The sequence below is a fragment of the Platalea leucorodia genome, assembly GCF_965183815.1.
Source record: "Platalea leucorodia genome assembly, chromosome: 5".
NCBI classification, from domain to species: domain Eukaryota; kingdom Metazoa; phylum Chordata; class Aves; order Pelecaniformes; family Threskiornithidae; genus Platalea; species Platalea leucorodia.
In genome coordinates this window covers 60,221,734-60,237,879 of record NC_138827.1, presented here as the reverse complement: position 1 = coordinate 60,237,879, position 16,146 = coordinate 60,221,734, and the positions used below count along the sequence as shown (strand labels likewise).

Below are 16,146 nucleotides of genomic sequence, written 5' to 3'. Positions count from 1 at the left end.
ATCTTTAGCCCCTGAGCAAGATGAGAGTGAGAGTGAGCCTTGTCTTCAGAGGAGAGTCTGATTTTAAGCTGGAGCTGCCGCATGGCCTTGCCTGCAGGCAGGATTCGTCTCCGTCTCCCTGCTTTCCGAGAGGATCTGCCTGGGTTTGTCCCTGAGGAGCCATTAAGCAGCTCTGATGGACAGAACAGATAGGAAAAAGCACTACCCTGATAAAAGTGGCCATGTGGGAGGTTGATGGCAATTTGAAAGAGACTTTTGTGAAAAAGCAAGATCTGAACGCTAGCAGCTCAACAGAAATAAACAGTACTTTCAATGGGCAGCATCAGGTGAAGTACCAGGAGGAGTAAAGCAAAGCCTGAGGGCAGTTAAGGTTGGCTCTGGGGAAGATGTGCCAGGCTTGTAAAATGCAAATCTATTTTCTTGTGAAGCTTCACTCATTCATGTTCACAAAGGCCTATGAATTTGGGGAAGACTAAGAGAAAGATTAAGAGTGGTGATAGGCAGGAGGAATCCATTACCTAAGACTCAGGGAAAGCTGGCAAGTGAAAAAAGTTCAAGGGAAGAATAGAGGAGAGTCTATTTTTAAGTAACATTCACAAAGGATAAAACTTTATCCTTTCTAGGAAACACTGTGATTTATTGCTGAAACAGCTGGATGACACTAACTACAGATTCATCACCTGCTGAGGAGAGCTGTCTCCCCCTATCTCTCCGTTTCCACTTAATCTCTGTCTTCACATGAGGCTGTTCTACTTACAGCATAAGCAAGCAAGAATATACATCACATGCAGCAACAAGCTGATGTACATCATGAGCACCACCAAGCTAACATACATCACATGCATGCCTTTATCAAGTACTTTTTAGACCACAGATGCCCAAGCAACCACCCATCAACATTTCCCTATCCAAACTGGATGTCTCCTAAAAATGCAGTTGATAATTCAGCTGTCTATTTTTTGTGATGGAAGCTGTTGTTAGACTAAAACCTTCACCACAAAATATTAGCCTTCGACTCAAAACCAAGACTGCTGTTACAGAAAAGAGCACATGATGCCATTGCATATAACACAGTGAGTTATTTTTCTGACTGGATAAGCAGCTAATGCTCTTGAAGAAATATTCTACTGCCTCTTATGTGAGGCAAAGAATTTTTGGAAGAGCCATTATAATTCACCTGCCCTTTTTGCATTAATTCCTGGGTGAGGTGGTGCTTGTGTACCTGACTTCAGGTGAAATTAAACACAGCATAGCATGTGATCCCCTCACTGAACAAAATCCCCATGTTGGGCAGACCCAAGGAAAGGAGGTGGAATCACATCATGTTCTCCTGGTCAACTGTACCACTCTGTTTTTCATGTGGATTGGATATACAGAAAGCATTAATCTAAATTATCTCTTCAGTAAGAAATGTCCATATCAAACACACTATTAGACCTCACCCAGATCAAGCGGATTGGATATACAGAAAGCATGTGGATTGGATATACAGAAAGCATTAATCTAAATTATCTCTTCAGTAAGAAATGTCCATATCAAACACACTATTAGACCTCACCCAGATCATGCAGGTGTATGACTGCCAGAACTTTTCCCTTGTTACACCTTTCCCAGACAGTCACTGACCTGACATAATGGTTTCTTCTGTCCACAGTTTATGCCTCCAATGAAAATCATATTGGGCATTACAGGCATGGGATAGTCAAAGACAAAGTCAAGTCTCTTCAGCCAAATGGATCCATGACTTAAAAGCTGTGTAATTGTCATTGGCTTTTGGAGAAAGTCTGAAGCCAGGCTTTCAAATGATGAAAAGACCATACTGCAGGTGAAAAACTCTGAAAGGCTGATCAGGAAGTTCCTCACTCTCTGAGGGAACGTCATATGATCTGTATTGAGTGAGAACATTCGTGGGATGTAGGACGGTGGGTCCGGACTCTGAGCAGCGTGAATGTCTATAGCACATGGGACACCCCTCAAGAAGAAAACAGTAGGGATAGAAAAGTGCAAAGCAATTATCTGTCCACAGGGTGTCAGAGGATCTGTAAAAATGGCATCAAATTTACTTTCTTTGATATATTTCATCATCTCTTTGTTGTACAGTAAGGAACTGCAGGAAGCTTGAAACATGGCAGAGCTCTTTCTGAAATGATCCCAGGTATTCAAAAATCTCGTTAGGAAGGGCTCTTCGCTAAAAGAGTTTGCACTAAATGAGCGCAGAAGTTCTTCCATCTCTTCCTTTTTGAAAGGTACAGAATATGTTTTCAGTTCATACATCCCTGAGGAATCTATCAGCATTTTGCTGTCTGGTGCGATGACAACTATTTCATGCCCTCTCTTGCTCAGCAGAGCCAACACGTCCTTCATACTCAGCCAGTGGCTGCCCTCCATTGGGATCACCAGCAGTTTCCCAGCAGCGGCAGGACTCAGGCAGCACAAGAAGGGGAGCAGCACTGCCACCAGCATGTTGCAAGTTGGACAGATAGGAACCCATGCATGAGAGAGGCCAGGGGCGATTCGCAAGCTTTTGTAGCTATGCTCCACCTATGCAAACACACCACTTGGCAATGCTTTCTAATGATACCTCTGCCCTTTTGACTTACCTCACATTTCAGGTGTTCATAAGTTTGCATGCAACAGAAGTCACAGGAGGTGATTAATGATTATGAAAGGTTGAGATGAGGTTTGTACTTCAAAAGCGGGTTTGCGTGAGCATGAGAAAGGAGTGTCTCCTATGATACACTTCACCCTCCCAAGCTAAGACTACAGCTCAGTGCCTCAGCCTTCTCTTCTTCTTCTCATAGTAGGACCACAGCCGCATGACATTTCTTATCATCAGCAACCCAGCAACCTTTACTGACATTTACTGACAGCATGCTAAAGGTACATGGGAATCCATGAAAGAAATGCATCCACAGAGTGGATGGACAGAAACACTGCTGGGATTAACCCACATGGTAGTACTAGGTCTATAAAGAGTGCACCAAAATTACACGTTTCCATCTAGCATTGGAGTCCCCTCTGCCACTGAAGGCTGTAAGAGTTGTCACAGAGTGCAGTAATTTGGTATTTTTTTAACAAGCTTTTTCTTTTCTAATGAAACTGAGGCAAGTAGTACAGTGAAACATAACTTAAAGATAAATATGAAAAGTCAATGTTGAAGTACCTGCGGTTTGGTTCTTTTTTGTTTTAATAACCAAAACCAGTTGGTACAATTGAGAAAAAATATTTTTTTTTTCATTGATGCAAGCCTGCTTTTTTTGACAATAAGCAGCCAACAGAAAAATCTTTCCCCATCTCTACATATAACTTCCATCTAACCCCTTATCCTATTGGGTATAAAACTAAGTAAGTTGCAAAACCACAGTTCACCGTTGTACCTCAGATAACATAGACCAACAACAGGTTTCTAGTTCATGAACTCATGAGTTCATGGCCCATGTCAGTTCAGTTCACGACTGAAACAGTTCATGAACTCTGTGGGGCCAGATCCTTCTTGGTTGTAAATTGCTGGGGTTTAAAATGTTGGTGATAACCTCTCACCATAAAAGTTTATAAGTAGGTGCCTTTGGGATACAATTTGCTCCTCCAGGGCATTCAGGGCTCTAAATTACTGGTGGAGCTTTCTTTCACGTGCAGTTTCTGCATGCTTATTTTCAAGCCTGGTGGGAAAGCTTTGACCTTCTTGAGAACCTGCCCTCCAAAAAGAGCAGCCAGCTCCATCACCCGCACTGTCCCCATATCGGTAGTTTACAACATAGGATTAACTTAATGGGAATTTTCAAATGGCTCAGGAGAAGGTGATGCACAGAAACAGACCTGTTGCTCATAACCTCTGAGAAGGCTGTCAAAGGAACACTCGAAGAAGATGCATTCAAGCTAGATTGACAGATGAAGATAGACAGTCATGCATGTCCCACATGGGGCATTTACAGACATTTGCTTGAGTCTTTAATATCTGATCAGCAATCTTTCCCACTCCTGACTCCATGTCCTTTTGAAAGACCCCATGTGAGCAACTGCTACTCCTTTTCCTTCATTCGAACATACATAACCAGTTAGAGTGAACCAAGTGGCACTAGAGACTGTCCTGCTCAGAGGACTGGCTCTGCCACTTCCAACATAAGCACTAAACATACTTACCTGGACAAAAGGGGAGGATATTAGGGCTTTATTCTACACTAGTCTGTTTCAGGGTTACTCACAATTTGCAATACTGGAATATCCCTTTCCTGCTTTGCATCTGCTATAGAATATACTGTACTTGATTCAGAGACCTAGTTGGTAACCAGAAACCTGAATGGGAATTTACAGAAGACACCCACACCCAGAAAAGCTTAAAACCTAACTAAATAGCCTATGAAAGAAGGGGAAGATACATTTTAAAATGGCTTTCTTTTGTGTGTTAGATATTGACACCTTGACGTAACGGGAAAGATGTAAATGAATCAATCTGGCAGATGGACATGACAGAAAAAGAACTGATGAATAGCTAAAATCTTAAGTCCTATAACCTTCAATGTCTATGAAAGGAGAATGGGTATACAGAACTAGGGATGGACAGTCCATGAGACAGCTGGAAAGGGAGGACACCATGGGGCAGACAGAGAGCAGACTGTGCTTATGGATGCTCTTCAGGCTATTTCAGAGCAATATAACCAAGTCCTCCGAGCCTGGCTTTGGTTGGAGGGACAGCTCTAATGGAGAAGGACATGGCATAAGAAACTTAGATGAAATGGAAGCTACCAAGTCTGGCTCCTGTTGGGAAGGAAAGTTTGCAACTCACCAAAATTCAGGTAAGTTTCAGTTCAACAGAACAGCTTATCATTTGCATGAAAGTTACATGTCAAATAAATTCTCATATCTGGTAAGACTTTAGGTTTGCCAGGATATGATTTAATACTAGGAAATAACATTTCTGCATCATGCAGGATTTCTCATTAGCTTTCTACCTTTAAATACCAAGGTGTTGTCAGTTAGGTTTTGATGTAAGGATACTTAAACATTTGTGTTCTTGTCTTTTCAATAAAAAGAAAATAAGATTTTATACCTGAGACAGTTTTTCCTTCTGATCACAGTTTATCCCTCCAATAAAAACCATGTTTGGCATCACTGGTCTCGGGAACTCAAACACAAAATCATATCTCATTAGCCAAACAGATCCACGGCTTAGAAGGTCTGTAGCTGTCACTTTCTTTTGAAAAATCTCATATGCAAGTTCTTCAAATTGAGCAAATATAGGCTTACAGTAAATGAACTCCAGCATACGGACCAACATGTTCTTCACGCGCTGAGCAAATGTCATGCTATCTGAATTATTTAGGAAGAGTCTGGGGACATAGGAAGGAGGGTTTGGACACTGGGTAGCTTCAGAATCCATACCACAAGGAAAACCCCGCAAGAAGTAGACAGAAGGAACAGAAAGATACTCAGCAATTACTGGTCCGCACATCAGAATTGGATCCGTGAAAACCACATCAAATTTGCTCTCTCTCAAATACTGCATCATGTCTTTGTTGTGCAAAAGGCTCTTACAGTTGGTGAAAAAGAACCTAAAAATTTCTAACATGCTTTGATACATTGTAATAATAATATTCAAAACAGATTGTTCCATAAAATGAGCATTAACGAATGACTTGAGCGCAACAGCTAAATGTTCCTCTGAGTAAGGTATTGGATATACTTTCACTGTATAATTCTGAGGCTCCTTTGGCTTCATATACAAACTTGTTGATGGTACAACCACAACAACTTCATGTCCATTTTGCTGGAGTTTCCCGACCACTGGGCGCATGCTGAGCCAGTGACTTCCATCCTGAGGTATCACCAGGATCTTTCCACCTTCAGCAAAGATTAAAGATGATGTCAGAAGAAGAAACATCCAAGTACGTTGGTAAAAACAATGAAACGGAAGAGCCATTTCGGTGGAAGTAAACTAAAGAGTTCTGCTCTGGAGGCATCTGACACAGTCCTTTATATGAAGGTCCATGCAATCTTTAACTTTTCTGCAGGGAACTTATTGACTGCAGAAATTAATATTTAACTTCCCAATATTGTTGTGGTTATCCTCCAATATTGCAATTGCTCATATAACAGGGAAGGGGAGCACACTGTTCTTGAAAGAAGATGTCCCCCTTTGTACTTTTTGTTAATTTTTAAGCTTGGAAGTATGTTAGCATGTTCCTTCATTCATGAAACTAAGACTACAGGGACATAATCTTGTAATAATACTTGTGGTTAATACCATTGACTTGGTAAGTACCCAGTGAGAAAATAAGCCTGGTTTTGCTTTCAAAAGGCAGCCTTTAAAATACACCCAGCAGAATGAATGGAAATTGCAACACAATTTCTTTTATGGACTAGCCTAACTGAGAACACCTAACCAGTACGTAGAAGGCTGATGTTAAATTCCCGCCTCCTGGAAACAGTCAAACCTACATGTCTTATGAATATATCACAGCTACCAGGATGTACCATACAATCCCAAATCTGAGGAGAAGAACAATCCTGTTTGGCTTTTCTCCCCATGGTACTAGACAAAAAACCAATGAACTAAATGATGGGTTCAGGGCAAGTGAAGGGAAAGGAGGCCGGCGTAGACCTTTTGGGACACAAAGAGGGAGCCTTGGTCTTCAGTCACTGTCCTGAAAACCCTTTTTATATATTGTGAGCAAGACAAAATTTAGGAGGAGATATGACATCTTTTACTAATCCCACTGATAACACACACATGGAAAACCCCAACAGGCAAACCAGGCTTCTGAGCTCTCCTCCTTTCACAGATACAGATGGTAACATAAGCAACCACATATAGATGTCTCCTAGACCTCTTCAGCTATGAGCCCTGACGGAGCTGCAAATTTGCCTTTCCTCTTCCATGCTCCCTTCTGGGCAGCAGCCCAACTTTGATGAGAAGAGAGGTCCTCTCTTGGTTAACTTAGCCAGGAACTTGGTAGTTTGACCTGTGGGTTTGAATCCACTCACAGGGAGGCACAAGCTGCCCCTACAGTTCATGTTTCCTGAGGGAGGAACTGATTGCTGGGCTATTATAATAAAAATAGGTAGTAATACCCCAGCTCGGGTTTCCAAAGAAAGCTCTGCTAGGGTGGTGTGACCTCTTGTTTGCTGGCATTTGCTGCTATCCTCTGGGAAACGTGCAGTGAACTGAGGCCCTCGGGGCTTTGCTGGAGGAATGTTTTGTCTTTATGCAAGTAAAAGCAATGCCAGACTAAAGTCTTTTGGGTGGTACTAAGGAAGAGGTCCTTGTGAAGAAAAGAGCTGATGCAAAACTATCAGCAGCACAAAGTTTTTCTTGTTCCTTCCTTTTATAAGTGGTGGTGGGATTCCCAGCATCTTCAGTATGGAGAAACAAACACAGCCTTAGGCAATGGGGTTTGTCTCAGTAGACACCTAAAGGGTGCTAGCACTGCTCTGCTTAGCTTCACACTGTCATGCTGACATGGAGGAACCAGCTTTAGACATGGAGAACCGATTTCTAGAGAGGGCCAAATATGGGGGAGTGAGAGGCAGGAGGTAGTTTTGTAAGGCACAGACTGAAAGTGTGAGTCTGAACAGATTTACCAATAATTCTGATTGAATGCTGGAGATTTGGAGATGAAAAGTGTATTGCAAGTGCTGTGATAAGAAGTGACCAAATCCATTTGGAACTTGCTGTTTGGTGTGTTTTTTTCTCTGCACTTGGATATGACCTTCAACAGCAAAATTGGTGGGCTGTAAACAGCCAATACAAAGTTAATCTTCCAGTCTCTATATGAGCAGAAGTCTCTTGCTAGATGGCTACACTTTCTTATGGACTCAAACGACTACCTACAAAAAACTGTGGAAAAGGTGAGGCAGCAACAGGAAGGACAGAATTGAAAAAAAGATAAATTAGAGGTAAACAGAGAACAGGCAAAGAGACAAAGAAAGGATGAAGTTCTTAGGTTAGCACAGAATCGGCTGAGGTCAGATGTAAGCTGGGTAATTATTATTCAGAAAATTAACAGACTGGCTCATTTTTCAAAATAACATGGTAGGTTTACACGTGTTTGTTGTTCATTATCCACTACCCAAGGGCACCTGGATCCCTTTCAGATTTGAAAGGTGTGGTGCTCATTACCGACTCCTGTTTTATGTGCAGACGAGCACTGCAGAGTAGTTTGAGGAACAGAGGCCTCAAAGAGTGAGAACCACACGTGAGCTCCTGGTATCTGGGAGGAAAGGCTTCCCCACTGAATACTGAAGAGCAGACATTTTATGTTAAACAAAGCTGAAGCTTGGGTGACTCAAGACTCCAGATTTATTTTCCTCCCAGGAGTATCTCTCACCGTAAGGCTCGTGTGGGTAACACCACGGTGTCTCTTTGAGCTGGCAAGGATCGTTGCTGTGATGGAGCAGAGCTGCATTGGCATGCAAGCAGCTCTGAGGAGTTGAGACTGGTTGGACCTTGAGCCATAACCATGTTGAGGGGTTGTGCACGTATGCTTACCCCTCACCCTGTGATTGCTTCAGCTAGAAAAGGTACTACAACTTTCTCAAACTGCTTATCTCTGAGTTGGACTGGTTGTGACATGTGGATTTCCTCTAACCTGAGCAGCAAACAGTCAGTGGCACTAAGGGAAGAGGATAGCAAATGGATACCTCAGCAGCTACTTGTTGTATGAGCAGCACTAAAACTAGAACTAAAACCATGTCTGTTGAGGCAGCCTGGAAGTGTTGGTTTCATCTACTGGATTTGTTTTCCTGTTGTTAGATGAGATTGCTCACCCCCTTATGCTCTGGGCCTTGCAAGCAGGAACAGGTTGCTCAAATGCATGAGTAACGCTGTAATTTGATTTCCCAGGCTGGAAAGAGGGAAATATGCAGTTAAAATGGAATTTTAATTTTGAAATTTTGAATTTAATTTTTTGAATTTAATTTTGAATTTAATTTCAAAAATACGTATTTCCTTTCCTCCTTCCAACATGGAGGAATCCTTGTGTAATTGAACCCACTCTTTCCCCCCCCCCCCCCCCCCCCCCATGCTAAACAGTGCCAGGCAAAAGGATTACAGCAAAATGCAGGTTGGTAGCTGCTGACATGAACCTACCCCTTACGTTTTACATAGCTATGGAGACAAACTGGCATTCACCTGCACAGGATAAGATAGCACGTAGTTTGGCTAGCTGACTTCAGAGGAAAAACAACCCATAAAACTGATGATATGTTGACTGCAAGTTGGAAAGTAACCTTTTTCCAAGTCTTTGCAGTAGCAAGAAGCAGCAGGCAGGTAAGTGAATCATAGAACACAGATAATTTCTAGGGCAGCTTTTTTCTAAGCAGTGAATAGAAATCATACGACAATGATTGTATGTGATCCTGAAATTAACAGAAAGGCAGTTGGCATTTAAGGCTGCTCAGGTAAGTGTAATTGGAACATTTCCTAGCTTTTGTAGGGCAATGTGTTTAATATTTGTGAATTTAATACTCTTATAACCTTTCTAGATTTTTGTGCGTAGACCTCTCAAATACTTTACCTTTAGAGTCATGTTACAGAAGGTGTTTTAATTTAACCAGAAGACAAACTTCCCGTGGAAAGGGAAACTAAGGCAGTAGCTCCATTTGATATGAGGGATTTTTTGTCCAAAGAACTGTTTTGCAGCTTTCTTCAATATCTCTTCTTCAAGATATGGGAGGTACAGGGACGTGGATAAGAGCAAACTGAAGAGGACAGTGAGATGAACTGTTTGGTTAGAGCAGCCGTTTCAGGTTGATACATACTGTGCATTGAAGATGTACAATGCATGGTGGTTAAACTTCCTTTTTCAAAATGAGCACTGCTTTTGCTTGCCTGATGTGTATTTTGCCATTGCAATACAAGGCAGATGAATAGTATTGTCAGCTTTAAAGTTGCTCAGCATCCTTTACAAAAGCATCATAAACAGATGCTGATGTGATATCAGGCTGCTCTGAACTGCCACTAGGTTCATCAACACCTTGAATACTGGCATGAAAAAAATGGCCCTAGTATTTAGTTCATGAACAGAGCGATGACTACTGCTTCAGCGCTGAAAATGAAGAGTTCCTCTATAGCCATACTAATCCTAGCTACCCATGTTAGCAAATTAACAGTACCTGCAGACATGATGGGATCCCTTCTGAGGTCACACAAAATGATATTTAGGTTGTGCAGGCTTTTGAAAAGTGTGTCCCTGTGTACCAGGTATGTGTGTGCATGCTTTGGTACTGCTTACTGTATTCTTTGGCTTCTTGCCAAAGTCTCTGAATTCCACTTTAACTGTGTATTTCAAAGGACCAGTTAGAAATGTCTCCTTATCAGAGCTTCCCAGATGCTGCTGGCTCTGGCAGGAGGGTTTCAGAACAGGATCTGTTTTCTTAATCCTTGTGCTGGAGGGACAAACCACAGGGCCTTTATTCAGTTACACTTCTCCTTCACTTGAGCAACTACCTACTTAAATCTGGGGTTATTTTAATGTTTTAAGTTAACCAGTTGTTTAAATAAGTAATGGGTGTTTTAGGTTTAAAAACACAGAAACAACTTTGAAAAGTTCCTATAGCTTACATTTCTGACCTTTGCTTTGATCAAATCATGCAAACTTTGTTTTTATGAGCTGCCCAAAAAGGCAACTTTGCATTAACTTTGGCTAAAGATGAGATATTCATCAAAGTATCTCAGGGCTCACAGTCTGAGTTCATTTGCGATGTCCCCCTAATGAGGGACCACTTCCCATACCAGCCTTCAGGTACTTCTGGAGTCATTAATGGATGATGCTGGCACAGGACCTCTGCTCAGACAGATATTGGGTCTGATTTCCTGCGAGCCTTATACTAAACCTCCAGGCACATTGCGACTTGGCAACTGGATTTATGTGTCTGTTAATTAATATGTAATTGATACGGAGATGGATGGCTATGCAAAGTGCAGGGCAAGAGGAAATCCAGCCTGAGGCAGCCAGTGTGGTTATCTTAGTCAATGAATAAGTGCAGTTTGTGTTCCCCCAGGCCCAGTCCAATGGTAGCAAGTTCTCCCACTCCCTCTGAGACTGCAGGCTGTGGAGGGCCAGGGAACTCGAGATTTAATTCCCAGCTCTGTGCTGGAAAAGATCCATATGCCTAGTTCTGCAAACGCACGAGCTCCTCAGCATCCTGATGCCTTCAGCTCCAGAGCAGGTATTCCAGGGGACCATGTGAGATATGGCAGAAAGGAGCCCTCTTCTGGACAAGGCCATAATGCCCAATTTTTCTGCTTGTGGAAAACTATGGAAAGTAGTGTAACAGGAAGGTCTGTAGCTTAAGCCCCTCATCTAAGAAAAGAAACCAGCTTTTGAATCTCTTGTTCTCCCTCCCTTTCCTAGTCATCCTAACTTTTTGTTTTCTTGTCTGTTGAGCAATGGGCTACTGGGTTTCGGAGAACTACCTATTCTTATCATATGATTATATTTCTGAACAGTAATGATCAACCCAGGGCTTACCACTGTGTATGGATGGGTAGATTTTTTTTTTTTTTCTCCCTTATGACTCACTTCACAGTTGTTTACACTCTACTGCATTATTGCCTTGTTGCTCGGCACTGTTCAAAGTGAAATAGGAGAATTTCCTCTGCTCTCTGTAGAAAATGTAGGTGGAAAAGCCAGACTGAAGATAGGAGGAATACACGAGTTTTTTCAAGGTTTGGAACATATGATTTCCACCAAATGACAAATGTCAGTACAAAGACAGGAGAAGCCAGGTATAAAATAAGGGAAGGATGGTTCTACCCCTGTAGCAAGCTACAAACTGTTTGTAGCTCTGAGACCTTCAAGATATAAAAGACTTATGTCATGCAACCGGCCAGAATTTGCCTCTTAAATCTCAAACTACGACGTGCCACTCTCTTAAGCCTAATGGGAGAGAATGCCTTATTTATAATATCCTAATATTCTAATTTATAATGTTATTCTTTATTTGCCTTATTCTTTATTGAGTTCAGTGAACTCTGCATAAACCCATCAAACAATATAAAAGAAATCTGAAAGAAGAAAGAAAAAAACCTTCAGCTCAAAGATACTGTATTGCAATTGTGCAGTGATATTGTGTGACCATAAGTCAGAAGTGAGGGAATAATTTCAAAAGAAAGGTATTTGTGTTCTGTGTTGTGCCTGGAAATAAGTATCTAGTGCTATTAATTGTTTTAGAGACTATATGGTAACTATCAAAATAGATTTAAATTTCTACATTAGCTTTAAAAACCCTGCAGAACAATTCTGGTAAAAACAAATATGAAGAAATAGGTACAGAAACTTTTGTGTACAGGTGTCTCTCACCAAATACACTATTTTAGATTAATTCGTCCCATTTCAACATGACATTTATGTTTCACCATGATCTACAAACAGAAATAACTTAACATAGACAGCTAGTTTGGAAACCATATGTCATGAAAACACAACAAGCAAATTAACTGACTTTGCTGAGCTTAGAGTTAAAAACAAAAGATGACTCTCAGAGCATGGTCTTTGGGCTTTTGGTCAGGTGAAAGAAATAGATGTGAGACTCCATGAAAATTAAATCAAAACTGTATCTAGTTGGTGAATAATACACATTCACTGCAGACAGTAACTTGTAGCTGGCAGATGAAGTCCATTTTTTGTTGGACTTAGCAGAAAATCCTCATCAATTCAAATAAGTAATCTACCTCCATCAAGGTAATTTGATTTCAGCCTGTGGAAAACAACTGTCAAACCTGGTTGTATTATATCATTACCAGAAATAAAAAAATTCAATAGCACTAAACTTCCAGAAATTATGTAATCACATTTCATTGAAAAATGTATAGTTTAGAGGAAAAAGAACATACCTTAGACAGTGGTTTCCTCTGAGCACAGTTTATACCTCCAATAAAGACCATATTGGGCATCACTGGTCTGACGTACTCAAACACAAAGTCAAATCTTAGAAGCCAAATGGAAGCAGAGTTCAGGAGGTCTAGCAGGGATACATCTCTCTGAAGGACTTTGGACGAAAACTTTATCGCGTCTTCATAGAAACCGTTACAGTACCCACGCTCCAGGAGGGCAACCAGTGCATTTTCCACTCTCTGGAAAAAAGTCATGTGGTCTGAGTTGAAGGTAAATAGTCTCGGGGTGTAGGACAGAGGGCTTGGGCACTGTGGTGCTTCATAGTGTAAGTTGCAAGGAAATCCTCTCATGAAGAACACAAACGGAAGAGAAAAATAATGAGCAACTGTTGCTCCACACATAAAAATGGGGTCTGTTAGGACAGCATCAAAGCTGCTTTGATTCAAGTACTGCAGGGTCTCCTTGCTGTTGAACAGGTCCTTGCACTGAACAAAGAACGTACGGAAAACATGCACTGAGGTGTTGTACAGTGCTAGAGTGTTCAGCGGGAAAGGCAGGTCCTTCAGATGAGTGGCAACGTACTCATGAAAGGCATTATTCAGCTCTTCTATTGTGTAAGACACTGGGTATGTTTTCACCGTGTATGCCTGTGTCGTCTTCATCTGCCAGCTTACTTCTGGTATAACCACCACCACTTCGTGTCCTCTGTCAGCGAGCTTTTCAACCACTTGTCGCATGCTAAGCCAGTGGCTTCCATCCATGGGCACCACCAGGAGTTTTCCTGCATCTGAGAGGCCAGGAAGGAGAAGGATAAAAATCCAGGCACAGCAAAGCTGCAAAGTCATGTTCCTGTGGTCAGAATACGGACTGTGAAAGAGTCTTCTCCTTCAGGCAGTAGCTTGAAGATGCTTTTGAAGGAAGCCGATGGGTTTATCTGTTGAGTTGTGCTGCTTTGTCATACTGTTCTAGTTAATGATTCACTGCTTTGGGTTTTTTGGTTTTTTTTTTTTCAATACTTGTAAAGCCAAATGCGGTGACCCTTTCCTGTGCTGAGTCACTGGAGTTCCTCAGTGTTCAGCAGAGAACTAGCTCCTCAGCATGCTAGTCAGATTTCATAGGACTTCCCTCTTGATTGTTGATGTGTCGTCTTACCCCTTGGCCAGGGCCAGGGAAGGCAAGGCTGATGTGAACAACTCCAACACCACTGTAACAAATGAAAACAGCCTCAACAAATTTCATTGTGGCTGGAAACATGGATGTTCAGATAATTTCTCTGAGGACAGAACAAAAGACCCTCAGGGTAAGGGGAAAGGGCAGATGAACCAACTCTTCTGAGCTAGCAGGAATTCAACAGTCTACAACGACATCAAGAAGAGACGCTGACCGACTTGGCAGCTGAGGCAGAGATCTGTGAAGCTGAAGCCCGGGTTCTTGCTTCAGAGCAGTTATGCAGTTGTTTCACAGCCTACGAGATGGTCCTCAGGCAGTTGAAAACTCCTCACCACTTGCCTATACATCAAATAGAGGCCAGACATAAGATGTGTACTAAATATGTTTTAATGACTACTACTCCCCATATGGGTTGGACTGTTCAGTAGAGACTCAGGTGTGAGCCCAGGTATCAGACTTGACTTAAAAGAGCAGCTTCAGGTCCAGCGTGGGTTTGCAAGAGCCATCAGCTTCACAGCATTGCTTTTGACGTTATCGATGCTGAAACGATTAGGAGCCTAAACAGCACCGTGACGTGGAAAAATAATGAAACTTAGGATATTTAGAGCCATGCAGCCTCTGTCCCTCAGGCACACAACTGAGATACAGAAACAATATTTCTCTCCCTTCTGTACCATGGTCAATGCAATGAAATTAATTACATATTGTTTTCTTCTGTTTTCCTGTCAGTCTTTTTATTTCTTTTTCCCAAAAGTTACAATGCCTGTAACTTTCTCCTTATGTAGCGAAACTACTGAATGAGTGGCAGAAAGCAGTTCTCTTTCAGCCACTCGATAACTTTTCAGACAACAAAATATTTGAACTTCAGAGTAGGGGGAGAAGCTCTAAAGTAAAAGTGAAAAAAATACTCTCAGAATCGTTTATGATATTATAAGGGAGAAAAAGATTAATAATAACTAAAATATGCTGTTATTTCCAGATTTATATAAAACACACTTAAAAATGATCATTAGGAAGGTGCCCAGTTTAGTAAACAGCATTTTCTCACGAAAAGCTTGGTTTGGGGTTTTTTTTTTTTGCACCCCCTATTTGCAGAAGAGGAGTAAGCAGAGAGCTGGTAGGGAAATGTCCTGCCGTCCTCTCCCCTCCCTTCTGCAGCAGAACAAATTTGCCATCCAAACCTCACAGCACTCTTAACGCTAAGAGAGTGGGTGCAAAGGCAAGCGCAGGATGGATGAGGTTAATCAGTACCTTAGAAGCGTTTCTGAGTGTTTGAGAGTTTGCCAGCGACTACCTCAGTTGCCTTGGTTATCTGGTAGGGGTTTCTTGATGAGTTAAATTTTGCTGAGTTCAAGGGAGTGCGAGATAAGAGTTGCTTACCTCTCACACGTGGTCACCCATGCAAGAAGACAGTGGGAACTTTGCATTTGGGTAAGAAGGCACATAACTGGGGAATGCCAGGGGAGGAATGGACAACCTAAAGAGAGAGGGGCTGTGCTGGAAGGCTGCAGCAGGAAGGAGGGACATTGTGTCAGCACAACTGCTGCCTGTGGCTCTGCAGCCCCACTGGCACGATGTGTGTGACCATAGCGGACCACACTGAGACTCAACGCTGGTAGCAAGTGAGGTGCCAGCTGAGTCACTCTAGGCTCGGTGGCAGCATTAGGAAGGCAGCTCTGAACACCTGCTTGTTTCAAAGAGAGAGCTGGTCTTCTCTGATTATTGGCCAGGCTCATCTGTATTTGCAATCCCAATGCCGGTACGAGCCCTGGCCTACACTTGATGGTGCCTAGGAGGGAACTGGACCAGGAGGGGTGGGTGGAGAAGCAGCCCCAGCCTCCATGAGGGCAATTTGTCGCAGCAGAAGCCCTTGTGCTACAAGGCTGGTATGCTGAGCTTCATCCCTGGCTATGTTTTTCAGAAGGCTTCAGCAGGGCCTGTCCCTGGTGCTGGTCTGAGAGGTTTGGGTGTCGCTCTTCTCCCCTGCCAGGTCCACCACCCAGCAGAAGCAGGGCTGGGGCAGGCTGGGCTTCCTCCAGGCCCTCAGGCTGGCGAGGCAGCGCAGGCCCCGGGGCCTCCGTGGCAACGCTTGCCCCCTCACCCCCGCGACGGGGAGTTGTCACCTACGCCACCAGCAGGCTGA

The 16,146-nt window shown here is 42.5% G+C and overlaps 2 protein-coding genes across 2 annotated transcripts in view; one reads left to right on the top strand and one right to left on the bottom strand.

Annotated features, from left to right (window-relative positions):
- Positions 1 to 15,435, bottom strand: part of LOC309590436 (UDP-glucuronosyltransferase 1A7-like) — a gene marked incomplete at its 3' end in the record, with an annotated part of 35,955 nt that extends 20,520 nt beyond the window's left edge. Inside the window, exons 1-3 of the mRNA XM_082311631.1 lie at positions 15,384 to 15,435; positions 14,222 to 14,560; positions 12,833 to 14,037 (exon numbers count right to left, since the gene is read on the bottom strand). Of these exons, the coding sequence (XP_082167757.1) occupies positions 12,833 to 13,678 (846 nt within the window). The 5' untranslated portion in view covers positions 13,679 to 14,037; positions 14,222 to 14,560; positions 15,384 to 15,435. The remainder of the gene's footprint in view (positions 1 to 12,832; positions 14,038 to 14,221; positions 14,561 to 15,383) is intronic.
- USP40 (ubiquitin specific peptidase 40) overlaps positions 15,301 to 16,146 on the top strand; it is a 39,828-nt gene continuing 38,982 nt past the window's right edge. The window contains exon 1 of the mRNA XM_082311625.1: positions 15,301 to 15,434. The gene's annotated coding sequence lies outside the window, so the exon portion shown is untranslated. The remainder of the gene's footprint in view (positions 15,435 to 16,146) is intronic.